This window comes from Coloeus monedula, assembly GCF_965178545.1.
Source record: "Coloeus monedula genome assembly, chromosome: 3".
Taxonomy (NCBI): domain Eukaryota; kingdom Metazoa; phylum Chordata; class Aves; order Passeriformes; family Corvidae; genus Coloeus; species Coloeus monedula.
The window spans coordinates 106418684-106438197 of NC_138783.1; the positions used below are offsets into that span (position 1 = coordinate 106418684).

Below are 19514 nucleotides of genomic sequence, written 5' to 3' on the forward strand. Positions count from 1 at the left end.
CGTTGGCTGGGAGCCCCCAATTCCGTGTACCTGACAGCAGGGAACGCTCTCTCCTGGCTGCTGACCAACACCAAAGGCTGCCTTGGGTGTTCAGTCTTGGAAGTTTAAATTCATGCTTACACACTGGGGGACAAATGTAACAACCAAGTCAACTCCAAACATTCATTCAAGCTTGAAATGCAGAGTAAACAGATAAATGCACTACAGCAATTAAAACTGGGAAGACTGTAAAATACAGTTAAAGAGAAGAACTTGATGTTGCTTATAAGCACATCCAGCATGATGGGATAACTTTAACAAAATCTTACACAAACATTGCAACAAGACAGTTTGAAGAGCTGTTTAACTGAGTCATCTCTGAAGTCCTGGAGAAAGTAATCCAGGTCCACTACACTTTTAAGTATTACAAAGTTTACACAAGAATGTTTAAAGATTAAAAATATTTTATTTACACTTTTCTTTATACACATTTTATACATTTTTTTCAGCTTGAAACCCAAACAGAGCACATATGCAAGTCTGAGCATACTGTATCCATAGCAAGGGAAAATTACTTTCTGCCAAAAAAAAAGACAAGAAGAAATGCTTTAAAACAGTTAAAAAAAGGCAATTCTTAAATTATTTAGAGAAATTTATAGCAGCCCTAGGGTAATCATTAGACAGTTAATCCAAATGTATATATGAGGTCATATACATATAATTTTAATTTTCTATAGGAAAAGTATTTCCAATAGCTAGACACAAACACAGTACAATTTGAAAATAACTCTTCCTGTTAACTTATCAAATACATTCTTTTCAATACAAACAATCTGATATTGTACACTGGAATTGTGGGATATTATAGTGGAATTGCAATCTCCAGCATATAATAATTTATTTTAAAAAGATCTACAAAAATAACAATATATAGGGAAAAATATTTAAAATAAAAACATAGTTCACTCTTCCCTTCACCTGCTCCAGAACTGACATAAAAGTTACGTGGGTCCCACTGAGGTAAAAAAAGCCCCCTAAATATAGCTAACTTTACAGTCCTACAGAACACTGCATTTCCTAGACTTACAGTAAGATTTTTCTACCAGAGCTATAAATAAAAACTATCTGCAAATAAAAATTATTTTCCCCTAGCTACCAATTTAATATTAATCCAAAGGTACTTGGAATTGATTTTTGAAAGCTATTTTTAAAAGATTACATAAATTGAACTTAGAGAAGTGTAAAAAAAATTAGTAGAGGGACATACAGGAAAGCTGTGCTCAAAACAAATTAGTTTTTCTGCCACCTGACATATACAACTAGGTTTTATGAAGTTTACCCACACAAACAGAAATTTTCAAGTTACTCACCTACTTTCAAATATAGAATAAAGATGCAAAAGTAGTCATTAGTATTTATTTTAAGCAGCTTCAAGTTGTTTAACAAACATGAATGAAAATCTCAGAATATTAGCTACAGGACACCTGCAAGCGCTGTTCAAATAGATGATGTGTTTTCCAGTTATGTTCTTTCCCACTCTCCTTCAGTAAACCCTGCCACGTGTGACAGATGCTTATTCAAGTAACTTCACCACCTATATATATTTTTATTAGCAGAAGGAGAGCAGGAGGGATGTTTTCTTTGATGGCCCCAACCCTATAAACTCGTAAGCACAGGCTTAGTAACACTTGCGCTTTTACGTTTTCCTTTAAGTACCTTACAGTTGTCTGTTTCTTTGTACTGGACTATTCACATATGTGAAGTACACATCTGAAGTGTTAAAACAATCTGGGTGGGGCCCGATTCACTATTTCTGTTTTTTTTAAGAAAAAGTATATTAAAAAGGCAAAATAGCTCTACAAATGCAACTACTTCTAAAAAGACTTTGACATATGCAGGCTGACACAAACTGGAAGTTTATTTCTAAAGAACTGTTAGCGTGTCCCCACAATGCTTACGCTCCCTTTGCTGAAGAATGGACATAATGAGTTAAGCAATGGGGTTTTTGAGATCGTTTGAATTTGCACCTGCTGAATTTTGTCTTTGTTTCCTGAGTGTCAAGTGAAGCTTCATCCCTGACACAAGTAGTTACCGTATTATTAGCATGAGGAAATGCAGCACTTGGGTTTCTAAGGCAGGAGAGCCTCAAAACTAAATAGCTGCAAATCTCAGAAACCAGGGAAATATTACAGTCAAACCCTCAGAGCTAGTTCTAACTGCTATCATACTGCAGAAAGTAGGGCATCCACGTTTTTCAGAAGAAAGCAACATAAAAGCAGTTGCCACGTAGCTCATATGCTGCCACTTGCTACCAGTGCTTTCTAAAACAGCAGGACCTCTGTAAAACCAAGGACTGCCTTCTTCCAGCTGAATTCATGGGGAAAAAATTCCTAAAGTTTATTTTTGCCAGCTGATACCTTCCACAATGAAACTACCAACACTTTGTGGGAGAAAATGAGCTATTTTTTCCTTATGCAGTACTTATAAAAAAAAACTCTGCCCCCTAAAAACAGACATAGGAGCACACAAAATGGGAACTGGCAGTATCCGGTCCCTTTACAGGAACACTGTGCTTTTTGTCCATTGTCTTGTTTGAAAAGAAAATTTCCTCCTGAAGTTGGTTGCTAAATTAAGAAATGAAGCTGATACATTTTTGTATAGGTGCGAAAAAACCCCTCTAGATTGTAACTCACTATGTCCACTTTTTTAAAAAAAGGCAAGTACACTTGCTTTCCAAAGCAAGTCTTATGTTGAATTTTAAAATATGTGGGTGACATTAGATTTGCTGGTATTCCACTATGAGATGGGAACAGGAGAACCTCCCCAAACCTAATAACCAAAGATCATAACTTCCTTGACAAATTAGAAGCATTTAAATGTTTTTAAAAACCCATCTTAATCTGACCATAATGCTCAAAATTTGATAGTAATAGACAATTCTCATTAGCCAGCTTAGGCTTGTTTAAGGTACTAAATTATCTGGAGCTAAATACTTAGAGCAAACATAAAAAAATTTTCAATTAGAAAAAATCCCTCCAATATACAAAGTAACAAAAGTAACTGCCTCAAAAGTTCCATTGCAGTATAAAAGAGAACAGAAGCTAATTTTTGTATTTCAGGTCTGAAAAATAAAAGCACTAGAAATGTAAACTGACAAAACATTCTCACATATCCCCACCATTCTAATCCCAAGCAAATTCCAACCATCCCTAATGCTGGAAAGGTTACAGCCAGCCTCTCAATGGAGACACAACTTCAGGGAAGCTGAAACCAACAGTTCAATTACGATTTCACAGAACAATTGCTACTATCATTACTACAATCCTGAACAAGATCTTTCAGAACTGGACACCTGAAGATAAATATGAGCTTAAAAGCAGAGCACCAAAACCAATTGGTTCTTCATTTTTCAAGTGTCGACACTCACCAATGACTTTAGTGGCAGTTGCTGAGCACACAGGGCTTCAGAAGACGCTTAAATGCAGACTCAAAAATGTAACTTGAGACACCCCTATCCTTATCATTACTTTTAATAAAGTCTTGGCCATGTCTCTCAGACATCTGACTCCTGACCACCAGAGATCCAGAGCCAGGGCCTCTCCCCACACTGGCACTGGCCCCACGTAAAGTGCTCTACTCTATGTAACGTGCCCATGACAGCTGCCTCATAAAGGATTAGTTTTTCCTGCCCCATTAACTTTTGAAAAATGAGCTGGTGACAAAGAGAATAATAACAAAAAACAAAACAAAACAAAAACTACCTTGTTTTATTTCTCTTGTGCCCCAATACCCCATGAACTACGTACAGTGAGCACACAGCCAGCACCTACCAGAGTCAGTTTATCTCTACCCATGTAGGGTGACGTACACACAAATCTCACCGTGGAACTGAGGTTTTAGTGTAAGCCACATTTGCGTTAAGCTATCAAGAAATTAGATTTCTAATTCAGTGAACTGAATTCTTATTAAGAAAGACAAATTTAGCTGCAAACTAGTCTGCATCAGAAGGCTGAATATCAATATTTGGTCCAGTCTCTTCTGCTGTAAATAACTTATCACTACAGCTATAATGGCAAACATTCTCTCTTTCTTTTAAAACATATGAAAATACTCAATTAATAAATCATTTCTAACAATAAACAAACCCTAAAAATCTGCTGACTTGCCATATAGCTCCAAATACTCACATTTCAACCCAAAACATAATTCCTACAAAGACACCAGAGCACAATATGAGAAGTTTTACACATTGTTTTAACTTCTATTATTTCAAACTTCATTTACAGAAGTAGGTATTATTTTTAACATGGAAAACTTAGGGTGATTTTGGTCCCTTTGTAAGTGCATTCTTTTGAACTCCCTGAGTACTGTACACTCCTTTTCTACAGTGAATTCTGACGGGAAGATGCTGAAAAAAGTGGTTTTGCATTGCTGCATATAAAGTAAAATCTATTGCTTAAAATGAAACACAGCAGCATTAGATTTTACAAAATATGCAGCTGCATGTTTCAGCATCTGAACTACCTGTGAGCCTTCAGCTTCCCCAGATCTCTCCTTTAGGTTCTAGAAGTGGCTAATTTCATATCCATAAAGATAGTCAAAATGCAATTACTGTTATTATTTATGTCTTGGCAGATAATTCTTACCAACCTGCTGTCACTTATACCTGCAAATTAACACAATGGAATATTCAAAGCCCCCTTGGACCAGCCATCTCTATTCAGGCACTCCAAGGTCAGTAGCCATAGTTGTGTAGGTTTTTATAAAAGAAACAGAAATTATACTAACAAACCAATCACCTAACTCCATATTTTCAAAACGCAGTAGTTCTTAAAAGTTAATAATAATAATAATAATATTATACCACTTCAATATGAGTACTCATATTGAAGTGCGGGTATAAGCAAAGTACTGACAATAAACTGCAGTATATCCAGCATCCAGTTCCAAAAATAACTGTGGGTTGCAGCAGTGCTGAGCATTTGCTTATTGATGTTTTCCATTTTAATGAAAAAAGAAAACCGGGCAGCACATTGAAACCAAAAGGAAACTCAGGTAAAATGAGTTTACTTTCTAAAAATAATTTATAAAATAACAAATAATCAACAGTTCATTATGTAGCAACCATATAAAGAGTTTAAGGTTACTGAATCAATCAGTATATACTAAAGATAAGATACTTTGATACCACATGAGGCCTTTTCACTTCAGAACCTTGAATTATTTAGCTCATTAAGGAATACCTTAAATTCAACAGATATGGCTGAATCTGTGCACTAGTTAAAATATAATATTGTAACTGCACATAAAAAGATGCATTTATATACAGTTTTTACAGTGTATGCACATGTGTGTATACATTTTTTTTACTCACCAACAAACACAACACAGACAATAGAAGGCAGCATAGAAATAGTGTTTTGAATATAAAAATGCTTTGTTTTCAATTTAGTAGAAAATGTGTAATTTGCATTTTGGCAGACTTACTGGTACAACTATACAAAACCAGGAAAAAGGTCATGCAAAGGGGTTAAAATTTTTCTCCAAAGTAAAGAAGGGAAAACAAAAACACCTAGTAAATTTGAGAGTACTTTGCAGTTAATGGGAAAAGCATCTAAAAGACAACATAAAATACAGAAATGGTTTGGTTTTGTTACTTTATACCTGGTTGTACCCTAGTACAGATGATGATGTGTATTTTGGTGCTCAATAAAGAGTGAAAATAACATCTTTCTTTTCCTTTCACAAATATTTTGTCAAACTCAACTTATTTCAAAAGCATAGCGGTATAATGGCCATTAAAAAAAAGAGACCACATTGTGGACATAAAATACTACCAAAAAAAAAAAAAAAAAAGGCAGACTCAAAAATATATTTTGTCTCATACTAACAATTACATTTGTTAAACAAACAAAAAAAAAAAAACAACAAAGCTTTCACAAGATCAGACCAACTATCACCTTTTCTAATAAACGTGGTAAGTACACTCCCTGTACATCCTGTTTCTCTTGAGCATTTAGCAGTTGTTCTTATACACAAGGAAATGTCTCTGCAGGAATTCAACTGGTTTGTAATTTTTTAAATGAATTAGTATAGCTCTTTTGTATTTCATGGGGTTGTTCATTCTGTTTTAGCTGCACCGTCTAACATGCTCCAAAACATACTCAGGAAAGTGCAGGCTGCAGACCTGTAAGCCGTCCAGCTTGCAGGGCATCCTTGGATATTCATCTTCTTTCCATTTGTTTTCCTCTGGATCAAAAGTGAGAATCGAATCACTGTAATGACCATTGTAGCAAAGGCCTCCAAGAACCATTATCTGTTTGTCCAGAACAGCTACACCATGACCACTCCTACCTATTGGCATAGAAGCCAATATAGTCCATTGATCAGTATCGGGGTCATAAACCTCTGTAGATGGACATCCTTGAGATTCAAAGGAGGCTCTCAGGATCACACAGACACCACCAAAGACATAAAGCTTACCATTGTAAGAAATCATTTTGTGAAAGCATCTTGCATAATTCATTTTGCATTTGTTCTCCCAGCAGTTAGTGACCACTTGAGTTCTCCGTGTTCGCTGCTCTACTGTCCCTTCTTTACTGGGATCAAACACACACACTTGCTTAGAAGTTGAAGATGACGTAATTCCACCAGTGATATACAACTTGTTACCAAGCACAGTCCCTTCATGTCCGTACTTATTGACTGGATAGGGATCCACAAATTCCCATTTATCTTCAGTAATATCATACCGTTCAGTTGAGTAAAACGTTTCATCCCTGGTTCTCCCAGCCACTGCATAAACATACCTGCCAATCACTCCAACAGCAAACTCAGAACGTGGCACAGACATGTCTGCCATTCGTAACCAAGTGTTCTGTCTTGGGTCGTATCTAAACACTTTGGATGAAGCATGAAACTCACCATCTGGCCCCAGTTCTTCCCCACCTAACAAGAACACGAAGTTATTTACAATGGCAAGGCAGTCTGGTCGTAAAGGTACTTGAGGACCCTCTAGTTCCCACCAGACCCTCGGTTTGTGCAAGAGAAGAATTTTACTGTTTACCATACTGTGTCCTATCATTCCTCTAAATACTGCAGTCTGGGGTTTGGCAGAACGAATTTTGTTCGATTTCATTTCCATCAAAGGCTGTTGGTGAACGCTATGAAAGTAATTCATGGCTTGGTCAACCTCATGTCGCAGCTGCCGGGAGTATCGATAAAACTCTGATGTTTTTACCTATGAATACATTTAAAAGATATTAAAATTCTGACCAAGAGAAACAATCCAGAAAACCTAAAGCACTATGTGTCATTAGAAGATTATTTGACTTCGTTTCATTCAGGCAATCTTGAGAGCAATTGCATTTATGCATGAAGGTTTAAACTGATGTATTGTTATCCAAAATCCAGAAGGCAATTTAGTGATTAAGAGCAGTGACTAACATTTTCAGCAGAGTAATCACATGCAGAATTTATGCTGGAATTAGGCACAACTGAAATCCCCAAGTCTAAAAATCATTATTCCTTCTCCTGAAAACAGCTTCTGTTCATCTTCTGCTTAATCCATAAAGCACCCAAATTAAAAATTCACTCTTTTCCTGGGTTTCAAAGACACTCTACACACCTATTCTGTGGTTACCAAGGTCTACTCTAGTCTGTTTTTTTTCTGAATTCTCACAAATGAAGTCTGAGCTCCCAAATGCTAGGCTCTGCTCACAGAGCTATTTAATTACTGTGGGGTGGGAAGGGAAGGTACCCAACCCCCTTCCTTCAGAATACGTGCTTACGCCAACCACTCATCATGATGTTGACCTTATGGTTTCCCCTCTTTGAGTCTCCACATGTTAACACATGCCTTTAACACAAGAAGGAAACATCTCAACATATAATCCTTTGGTTGTGCATTTCTTTGGCAAATTGCAGAGGTAGGTTTGAACTTCCCAGGTGAGAGTTACAACCTACGAGCCATCCATGCTCAGTTTTACTGGAGTTGTAGGCACGGGGGAAAATAAGAATTCCTTTCTGGAACACTTCCTACTATCTAAGCCAATTTAAGTGCGTGAGGCTGGTCCTGAGACCATTCCAAAACACATCCCTCTCTTGAACATTTTAATTAATCTAGCTCCAGGCATCCTCAGCTCACTGTGGGAATCTCTTCAGAGGCTTCACTCTTCCTGTACAGTCAGGTGTAACACAGCATTCTGAATCACACTTCTAAAACAAATAAAAACCTGCTAGACGTTGCCAAATCCACAAATCCTTGATCAGATTTGATCCTAAATCCCAGTTTCTTTCACACAAAATTGGATTGCTTTCAAACAGTCCGAAAGCCTTTAGTACCTACCAGCTCCAAAGAAGAAGCAATGCTCTGAAAAAAATCTGAGGCCACTCTGAAATTTCAAGTGACCACAAGGTAACACCAGAAGCTATTTTTAAGTATCTTTTACCCCATCTCCTATTCTTTGTCCCAAAGAAAAAACGCCTCAGGGTTGGTGGTGTGAATTTTTACATATATGGAAAGCAATTTGGAAATTAATGTTCTTTATACCTTGTGAATAAAGTAGCTGCTTGTTCCATAAACACATACTATTAAAATTTTGTTAGCTGTCTGTTAATCATCTCTTCCTTGTATAGTAATTAAGACATCTGCTGTCAAAGAATCATTTCTTTAAAAAATCTTTTGAACTGTTCTTACTGAACATAATTTGCACAGTTGAGACAGTTTGAAACACCAGATTTCAAAAAAAAACCCTGAACACTAACCTACTATTGTAAAGCAGTGTATATAGCTCAAGAGCGACAGTAACTTGATGTTTTTATTTACACTTTTTCTTTCCTCCACTTTAATTTTGACAAGTTCAATTTATCTTTGTTTTAAAAAAAAAGAGGATGGTCACAGGCAGATCACATATATTATTCTTGCAGCAATGTCCAGCTTCTTCCTACTGTTTTTGCCAGAATCTATTTTGGAGCAAAATGGTTTACTCAGGTATGGTACTTACAGAACATTCACAGTAAGCCAAACTCTTCGGGGAACAACAGCTCTATTTCCTTGTTGCAAATAAAGAATATATCATGCAAAGATCTGCTTATATGGTACTTGTTAGAATAAACTGTATACCTTGCCTGACTGAAAAGACTGAATGTAAATTACAGAAAACATGCTGGCAGGGAGAACCACAGAACAGAAAAATGATAACATACAAAGGTTACAAAAAATGAAAAAGAAGTTAAAATTACAAAGAATCATGGCTGGGCTACTTTATCTTTAAAAGGAACTTTCAAATTCTAAACCAGCAGGACTACTTCAGGTATTCCCAAACTGGAGCTATCCTCTTTGGAATTAAATAAAAATATAAATTATCTTTGTTCCACCTATATGCAGTTCAGGCTTTCTTGGATAATTATGGAAGACAACAGGATCAACATGCTTACATTGTGAAGCATACCAATAAAGCTTGGCAGAGATAGAAAATGTTTTTCTTTCTCCCTCAACATTTACAACTCTGTCATTAGATCTAGAAATTGGAATGCTAGCCAGAAACTGGAATTAATATAAGCCTACATCCTCATCACTCTACTCCTTCACATAACCTAAATCTCATCCCATGAGAGCATGCCAAAGGAAACAAGGTGTATCTCTAATTCCAGAGACAGACCCTCATGACCAGGGAATCAATCTATTTGTTTACTACTGCTTATCTTGACAAAGGCACTCATGACAAAGCAAAGCCTCAATCTCTTACCTTAAACAAAAAAGACATCAAGGAGCAAATGCAACTCCCAGTTATTAACACCCCTCTGTGACTGAAGTTCATGGGGAAGCTTCAACATGCACAAGTTTGAAGAGGTGAACATGAAAATACACAAGCACTAGCAATTCTTACAATATGCAGAAAAAAAAAAATCCCACAAAGCAAGAGTGACTACCTCGATTCTGGTAAAAAAGGTAACTGGAACATTCCTAGACTTGGCCGTTGAGGAAAAGTATCCCTGGTTTTAGCTATCCACCTTTCACTAACACAACACTGCCTCTCACAGGAGCAGTACCTCTGCTGAGGCTCAAAGGATGGTCTAAGATGAATGTTAGGATATGCCTAGGAAAGTACAGACTGCTCATGCTTGCTTGATGCAAATGAAAACAAAGCAAAAGTAGGTCATTTGGCCCACTTTCAGTCATACTGTGAAATATCCCAGAATTATTTGAAAGCCCTGTTCAGCACAGTAAGGAAAACCCTCTGCCTACACTTTCAAACAATATTACAGTAATTGTCATTACTTGTGTGTAAAATCAAAAAAGAGAAACATTAAACTTTAGGTAGTTTGGTGTTTAAAACAACTGTAAGTTGTGCATGTCAGCAGATGAAAGCACATGGCCTTTTGTGGGAATTTCTATCTGACACCCAAAACATGCAGAAGGAAAGCCCTCAGCTTTCAAAAGTAGGCTTTGCCACTACCTGTAAGTAGCAACAAGAAAGTGATCAGCAAATATCTAAGTGCTTATCAATAGACCAATTTTCCTGTTAAGTTCAAATGTAGAAGCTCTGGAAGGAATGTGTCCATAATTACCAACACTCAAGCAGAACACAGAGATTTCTGCAAAGCAGATGGAAACGTATATTAATCGTCATGAACCCTGAAGCAAAACAAATGTGCATTCCTAAAGAGTACATCATCAACTCTGAATTGATAAAAATAAATAAATGCTTCAAAGCATTTTCGAAGTTTAAAGAAAAACTGTTCTGTTATCTTGCTGAAGGGTCTCAAAAAGGCATTTTAAGTTGCACTTCCTTATCAACCCCAGTCTTACTGTAAAAAATGGAATTTAATCCAAGTGCTAAAGCTTTGCTTGTGTGGTTTTTTACATTCTTTACATTCTTTCCTATTATTTGTTTAATTTTCTGGAGAAAACCTTTTTAAAGAGGTTATACTGGGACATGTATATGTAATGTAAGAGTTTCCTCAAGATATGCAGAGATGGAGAATAAGAACTATCTCAATGTATCAACTACCAGTTACAGTGGTTCACAGTCAGACTTTTAGCTACACAGACTGAGAAAAGCATAAACTAAATCAAATGTGTCATTCCATAATAAAAGATGTAAAAATAATTAAAAACATCCACCCCTCTACTCACCCCCTAGGCAGTCAATACCAAAATCACCACTATCCTTCCAGTCACAGTAAATTTGAGCTTTAATGCATTTTCTCTTCTTCATTTTAAATCAGTGAAACACTCCATAAAAACTGCTGGCTTTCCAAATTAATGCAGCTTTTAATCATTGCCTATTTTTCTGCTGTATTGCAATGCATGCTTTTGTAGTTGTAGCAGCTATGGGAGTCTCAGAATCTTCCATTTATATTATATGAAGAAGTAAAACAAAAAATTAAGCCATTAATTTCTAATTTGAAAAGTGATCTCCACAAAAGACCAGCTGTGTCCCATATTATGTTCATCAACTTTCCCCCTCCCCCAAAACAATTACACTAATTAATAAGCTGCAGGAAGAGCAATGAAATGCAAGGTAAATGTTCTGTAACATGTTTTACTTCAGTATATGGCTTAAAAAAAAAAATCCTCACATAACCTTTTATAGTTACTGCTCTATTGGTATTCTTTTTACTTAGGTTTATAAGAAAAAGCTTTCAAAAGCAGAAAGGCCTTTTTTGAACTGCCCAAACTAAACAGCTATTATTTGTGCACCTGGCAACTAAATTTTAATGTTATTATATGGGTGGATATTAACTTGCTTCCTTCTGTAGAACTGGTAAAAAAAACCCAAAGACAAACAAAAAGAAAAGTACAGAGAAATCTCCAGGGCTCATACTGTGACTTTATCACCTCTAGTCATGTAAACAGAGACCTATTTTAAAGATTCTAACTTATTGTGCTAAAGTTTTCTAAGCCTGCCAATTCTGAATGTGCATGTGATGCAACTGAAACTCAGCTAGTAGGAGTACAAAAGTAATGTTCCACCTTTCCAGTGAACAATGATGGCATCCATATCACACTTTTAAAGACCAAATTCTTACTCTTACTTGAAAAAAAATCAAACTTAATTTACTAGAGATTAACCTGAATAAAAACTAAGGTCCATCAACTCTGCTAACAAAGATCCTTATTATTTTCACATCTACTTATCTCTGACCATATTCTAATCACAATTATAAGCCAGTATGAGAACTGGTCAGTACCAGTGAAGGGCTTTGAAGGACTGTTCTACAAGTGTTACAAATCACTTAAGTAATTTCAGCCTAACCATAGAAAGGCACAGCCTCTGTGCAGCAAGGACAATGCCCTCAAATTGATTACTTGGCTGTTCCTTTTTAAAAACTGAATTCATCAAAGTCAAGCTGGAGTCTAACTCAATCTAATCTCTCAAATCAGAGTGGAGTCAACAACCTGTATGCCACAATTAAGAAGCTCAGCACATAATAAATACTGCTAGGAAATCTATTCAAATCAACAATAACCTTAACATCCAAAAATATTAAGCACAGCACCTATCTACAGTAAGAGGGGTCCCCTAACCTCACCCACACTTCTTATTATAAGCTTCAGCAGACAAAGTTGTATAAGTAGATACACATGTACTACTAGACATGGAGGTAAATGGGGAAAAAAAAAAAGAAATTCAACACATTTAAGAAAGGTAAAGTCACATTAACATAAAATTACAATAACATCTTCTCAAAAATTATTATTTTCTAGGCACAGGACAGCAGATATTCAAAGACTATGTGCATTGTACCTCTACAGCAGAAGCTGATGAATGTAATGATTAGTAAGTTTTTCATTTAAGCTTGCCATTTATAAATCAGCATGGGCTAAGTCATAACAAACCTTACAGACTGGACATTAAAAACCCCTGGATTTTAAGGACACGGGTTTTGAAACAACATTTCCATCTGAGTAGTACACAGAAACTAAATGGAGCTTAAGCAATATGTATCAGAGAAATCATTACATGGTTGCCTCCAGTAACATGGAGATTAACTCAATGATCCAGGTGAAAGGCACTCCAGCTTCTATCTCCAAAATTCCTCAAGACTTACAGAGCCATGGACATGTTTCATAAAAATGAAAGCACAAAGTGGATAGTGAAACTTGTGCTTTCCCCAAACACTTTGCCTTCACTTTCTAACTGTTCCCTAAATCCTTACTGGATTATCTTTCCATTTTCTCTCATACATCTGCATGTACTTTAAGGGCTGAGGAACAAAAGGAGTATCTCCTCATACTTCAGAAGCCATTCTTCCAGGACAGTTTGCAGTAAGCAAACAGGCTGTACCTTCACTTGTGCACTCTAAACGCACATCAGACTCCAGGTGTTAATCTAGAGTCACTGATTTCATTTATAAATTGTGTACCTCTCCAAAAAAATGATGTAAGGAACAGAATGGCTTGAGAGGCCAAAAGTATCCTTATCATGACTTGCAAAGTTATATAAGTTATTTATATACTACAGTGACAGGCATCTGAGAAATGTCCATTAGAAAGATTACATAAAAGTACATAAGACAAGCCAGCCAGTGTGTAGCAAATACAGAGTTAGCTGAACTGGCAGAGTCAAACTCAGACTTTATTTGGTACATTTATGCATTTAGTATGTGCTGGCTTCAGGAAAAGGGTGGATTCTGTTTGTGAATCTCCAAAAAAGGCAGTTTTACCACTATTTCCCCATTCCACACAGAGAAGAAAGAAGCTCTCCCCGGGTTACTGCCAGAACAGTGAACAGACATGCTCTTTTATTTAAAAAAATAAAGTGTTCTATATTCTGATGTTGGCTGCAACTGCAGTTGTCCTTTGTCACTTGTCATGCTGGATAACTTAATACTCTCTAGCCAGGGTAGAACACAAATACATTCCTAGCTGCAGTAACAAATGACATAATTAGCTCTGCTTCCCTCTGCTGAGTTGTCTCACTCCATAATCTGCACTGGCTTTTCTCTGCTCCCACATACAATTAACAGGAAGGGTATTCACAGACAAAGCTTTTACATGTAGGTCTATAATCTGGGATGCTGAAAACAACGTCTCTCCTGAAGTTGTACCTATTGTGCCTGTGAAGATAAAACATGAGAAGCACTGTATGCAGGATTTATACCAACAAGATCAAAACCAACTCCAGAAGTTATACCCAAATATAATGCTGAAGACCAACATACACTTTCACTTGCACTTACAGAAATTTAACTGAAGACAGCTTGATGCTTGAGATTGTATCCCCAAAACTCATAGAGCTGAAGCAGTCTCACACAAATCCTGCCCTGTTAGATTAACCTCAAAAAAGTATGTTGTAAATTCTGTTTTATTACTGAAGAGCTTAAATGATGTAATAATATGATAAAAGCGCTATTTAAAAGACACAAGACACTACAATGCAGACTGTAGCATTAACTAGCTCTTACTAGTTAAAAATGTTTTAACCCAATATAAACATTACATTAGTGCTCTAAAATACGTTTAGGTATTTATTTTATATCTATAGTTTAATATAGCATCATAAATATATTTTATGTATTATTACTTCCTATACTCAGTTCACAACAGAGAAAAAAATTCAAAATATAAAAATTCACTAGTCTGAAGTAATTAATAGCTCTTATAATCTGAAACTGAAATAAGTATAAGAATTACTGCTTGGATGATCCAGTGGCCCCTAAAACCACCAAAACCAATACAACCTTCTCTGCATATTCACTAGACACTAAAGTAAAAATATATGGGAGGTTAATTTGTAAGAAGCACAACAAAAAACATGGGGTCTGAACTCCTATTAATCTGCTGAGAGTTGAAAAATACAGAAGTTGTATCTTATCACACAAAATTAACATTGTTAAAACAGCACAGCTCAAGGAATTCCTAACCTGAACACTGTTACTAACCTGTAAGAAAACTGCTTAGAAAGTATTGTAATTTTCTACTGTTAACAAATATTCAGAGATTCTCAAGAACTAAAACCAATATATTTTTGTCTGTTCTTCAACAGAAGAGTAGAAAAAGCAAGTTCTCTTTTACCTCTTACTACATACAATGAACAGTTGAACTATAAGATGACCTGCTACAAAGAGTCCTCTTATATTTAAAGTAAATCATTACATTTGACACAATAATTTTTTGACTGTGTTATGTCTTGTGTACAACCAAGCGTATGTGTAACTTTGCAGGATCGGGGCTTACTTCTAACTGCTGTGTAACAGCACAAGCACTGAGGATACAACAACAACAAAAACACTCTGCAGATTTAAGAGCAGATGCTACTTTTCATTTTTAAATAACCCTAACCTGTACTTAAGCCACATAAGATCTACAGTCACTATTTTTTATTATATTGATAACAATTATTATAACATATACCCTACATATTATGTGCAGGTCTAAAGCCTCTGGAAAGCAAGAAGCAACTTGTGGAAAACAGTTAAGAACGTTTGAAATTAAACTAGATAAAAGTGACCTTATTTCAAAATGTTTTTTCCATATAAAGTCATGTATAAGCATGTACTGCAAACATACCTGTTCTCCAGTCACTGTAGGTATTATTGTCTAATAACCAAAGACAATACTTTTAGATGTTTGCCTTCTATGCCTTTCTTTATTAGAAAAATAAACGCTATAATTCTGTTCCTTCTCATAGCTTCAGGAATCTTACCTATTTACTGGCATGCTGCCCTAGCTAAATGATGAATCCTGCCTATTGCTTTTCAAATGCACCAACCTTCTCAAAAACACTGGATGGTGTCATCAAACAAAACCTGATGTTCTGAATGATGGTGTCCGTATGCCTCCAGCGTCTTCTATCATGGCGCAGCCAGGCCTGAACAGCTTCATACAGCTCTATCTCTGGAAACCTGCTCAGACGATCATTATCCAAGTAAGACATGAGCTTCTCAAAGCTCAGATATGAAAGGAAGTCAGGTCTGGACATGAGTGGCACAAAATTCTCTAGCAGAAAGGAATCCAATTTTTCCCTGACTCCTTCGATGTTTACACCAAAATCATCCAGAAGTCTCATAATTTCTGCACAGTTTTCTAAGCAGATTTTAGCTAAGAGAAAAGAGCAGCAAAACTTTACCACCTCTATAAGCTGGACATACATGGCAGCCTGAAGGATTTCATGAACAGTGTTCATACTCAGTTCAATAGTTCCATAGTACATGAATTGGAGGACATGACTGAAGCCTGTAGCTGTCAGACCTTTCAAATGGATTTTGTCCTGATCTCGTTCTCGCATGTCAGCTGTGAACATAATCCTGAAGTAATCACTCTGGGTGGCAAGCAGTGCTTTATGGGCCTGAAATTGGTGGTCTTCAATGACAAGTGTGACATCAAGAAGCAATCCCTCCTCATACAGTGCTCTGAATCCTGCAGAGACACTGGTGTCATGGATGGAGGAGCTAAACCCTTCCACGTCCCCTGCCATGAATCACCTGGGGGGAAGAAAAAAAAATAAAAAAATAAAAATAAATCATAATTTCTAATAACATATTACAAGCCCTTCCTGACCAGATAAATCCTAACTCAGATTGCTTTGATTAGGACTTAAAAGTCTTCACCATTTTTTTGTTTTCTCTCTGGCTGAAGAATCAACTTAGGAAAAAACTTAAAGCACAAACTTTAAATATTTCTCCCCCAACCAAATATTCTCATTTCAAAGACAGGGTAATGAACAAAAATAACTATGCAACACTGCCAAAATGATTCCTTACTCCAAGTTAATTCATGGTCATATAATGAACTAAAAAGGTTGTCATGGTTTTTTCCTCTCCCTTCCATCAATCTTTCTAAAGAATTTATCTCAGGGGAGCAATAAAACACCCACTCATGAATAGCAAAGGTTTCAAAAAGGAAGCCAAATTTCCTTAACTTCAGAAACAAGCTTCAGTAGAGCTGCACATGGTATGATCAAAAAAAAAAAAAAAGAAAAAGTATTATGTTCTAAAATCTATGTCAAATTACTCAAAAGTTATTAGAAGGAAAATGAACATTTTCAGAGATACTATTTGAGATTGTGTGCTTCACTTCTCCTGTAAAAACACAGTCCCATCATGTTCCCCCTGTTTCTTACTACAGTGATTAATATTAGATTATGAGATTTATGAAGTACAAAATACTAAGGCAATAAGAAGCACTGACAGGAATAAGTCACAAAAAATAATATTCTGTATTGTGGGCTTAGTGAAGCTCAATTGCTCATTAAGCATTTGCAGATATAGTATTACTTATATGCAAGCTATAATTAAACTGCAAATAAACCAAAAAGAAATCTAAGAGTAGCAGGATCCTACCCTGTTAAAGTCAAGGAAGATAAATATTCAATAATCAAAATAAAAACCTATTCAAAATCCAGAAATTTCTCAAAATGTTGCTCAACTTCCTTGGGTTTATGTATGGTGAAGCTGAACAAGGCAGCTTGAACCAATTAACAATTCTTCAAAGGACAACAGCACACACCATTTTCCTTCTCTGTCTCATTCTGGGACCTGAGCTCCTGCTGCCTACTTTGAGCCATTTCTGGGGTTCATTTGGCTTCTCCAGAAAGTCCATTCAACTCATAAACATGACTAAAAAATAAACTAAGAGCAGGGAGGGACAGACGTGAAAAAGACACATGACACAAACATGACCACCCCACTCCCCAGCACACACAAAACCTCAAAACTAGACATCTTTCTGATTCCCAGTGAGCTGACTTCTGACTTGACATTGTGGGGTTTGGCACAAGAACCAACGTGATGCAGAGGGCAGGGCACATACTTGAGCAGGAAGAGAGAGAAAGAGCAACAACTTCCCTATTTGACATTAATTTACTATTATAATTGATTCATCTTGTTTTATTCCTCTTCATCCCACCTTAAATTACACTGCAACTTTCCCTCAGATATTTGTTGCATTTAACTCTGAATTTCCTATAACAAGTAAAGCTAATAATATTTTGGTACTGGTAACCCACATGAAAAGCTAAATAATACCAACAATTAGAAAAACCTGCAGATTCTCAACATCATAAAACTTCACACAAGTATATGGATCCAGAAGTGACTCTAGAGTGGCCCACATTTCACAGCCTCAGGGAGCAGCTACCACTTACCCCCACTTCTTCAAGTACCACATTCTGGCTGCTGCCATTGTAACAGGAATGCATTTTATTAGACTCATCAATGGATAATCATCTCCTCTCCTTCACTCCTCAGCACCATCCTGGAAAATCAAACTGGAGACACCCTTTGTCTGTGCAAAACTAATCTGGTGAGTGGTGTTTGTAGCCACACCTCATGGAATTAGCACCACTCCCACACTGCTGAAGCCTAATAATGGGTTCTGCGCAAAATAAAGTCAGAGCTGGGAGTGGTTCATTACAATTAAGGCCTTCTCACAAAATTCAAATTCCTGAAAGTAAGAGCAGGAGCACAAGAACAAAAATGACAATCCAATCACTTTCTCACCAGTATTCATGATGGCACCTTCCCCTCAATGTCACTGAAGACAAAAAGAAACATGCAAACTGCTCTGGAACCTCATATTGTGAAACTCTTATTCCTCAACATCAAATGCCTACCAGAAAGAAAAATTACCATCAGATATTTTTCTTAGTTGTTGCCAATTCTTACACAAAAGCAGATGAGGAAAGAAGCACTTCACTAACTCTTACCACCTCAAAAAGAAGCAACCAACTGAAGAGGAAGCATAGAGCCTGACTTTACAGGATTTTGCTTTCTAATTGGATTTCTCATATCAAATAAAAAGGTAAGCACCAATATTAGCTTTTTTCCTTCTTTCGTTGGAGCACTTGTAATTCGTCTCCTCCCATCCCCAGTTCTCTGATGTTTAATAATAGCTGAGCTCATACCTCACTCTTCCCTCTTCAAGAGATTTAATGATCACTTGCCACTCATCTTCATAAAACAGACTTGAAACAACTCTGACTGCTATCTGAAATCAGCCAAGAGGTTCAGAGGTTACAAGGACTCTCAGACAGTAAAACTGTGTAAGTTACAGTGCTTCAGGAGACCAACTAAGACTTGGCTCAGCATCAGTTCCATGATCAGGGTTAAAAACAGGAAAGGACAGTTGGAATTTGCAAATGTGAGAACGAGAACAGAATAACACAACTGTATATCGGGGAGAGAAAAAGTCAAAAATGAAGCAACATTCCCCAGGTGGCTGAAGCAATATATATTCTTCTGGAAATAATGGGAGATCCCATCACACAGGCAATATCACTGAGAGGATTTCTTCAAAACAGTATGTGCATTACTGTGTACCTGAACAACATAAAAAAGCCACGGCAGCAAGCTCCAAACACACAGTAGCATCTTTGCCCTTCCCTTGAGAAAGATAATTACATTATGGGTACTCCACAAATAAAAGGAGAGAAATTAACTTGTACACAGGGTGGCCCTAAAAGAAAGGCCTCTTTCACCACCCTCAAAGAAGCAAAAAGGAAAAGCTGGCAAGTGAAGTTAAGCAAAGACATGTGGTAGATGCACCTCCAGTGCTGCTTTTAAGGATCAAAACAAGTAAATCATAC

At 36.6% G+C, this 19514-nt stretch overlaps 1 protein-coding gene across 5 annotated transcripts in view; it reads right to left on the reverse strand.

The window, feature by feature from the left end:
• Positions 1-425: 425 nt before the first annotated feature.
• The window catches only part of KLHL15 (kelch like family member 15), a 28474-nt gene continuing 9385 nt past the window's right edge, over positions 426-19514 (reverse strand). For all 5 annotated transcript variants that reach the window (XM_082279397.1, XM_082279399.1, XM_082279398.1 and 2 more), the window contains 2 exons: positions 15702-16413; positions 426-7219 (listed from right to left, as the gene is read on the reverse strand). In XM_082279397.1, coding sequence (XP_082135523.1) covers positions 6110-7219; positions 15702-16406 — 1815 coding nt within the window. In that variant the 5' untranslated portion in view covers positions 16407-16413 and the 3' untranslated portion in view covers positions 426-6109. The remainder of the gene's footprint in view (positions 7220-15701; positions 16414-19514) is intronic.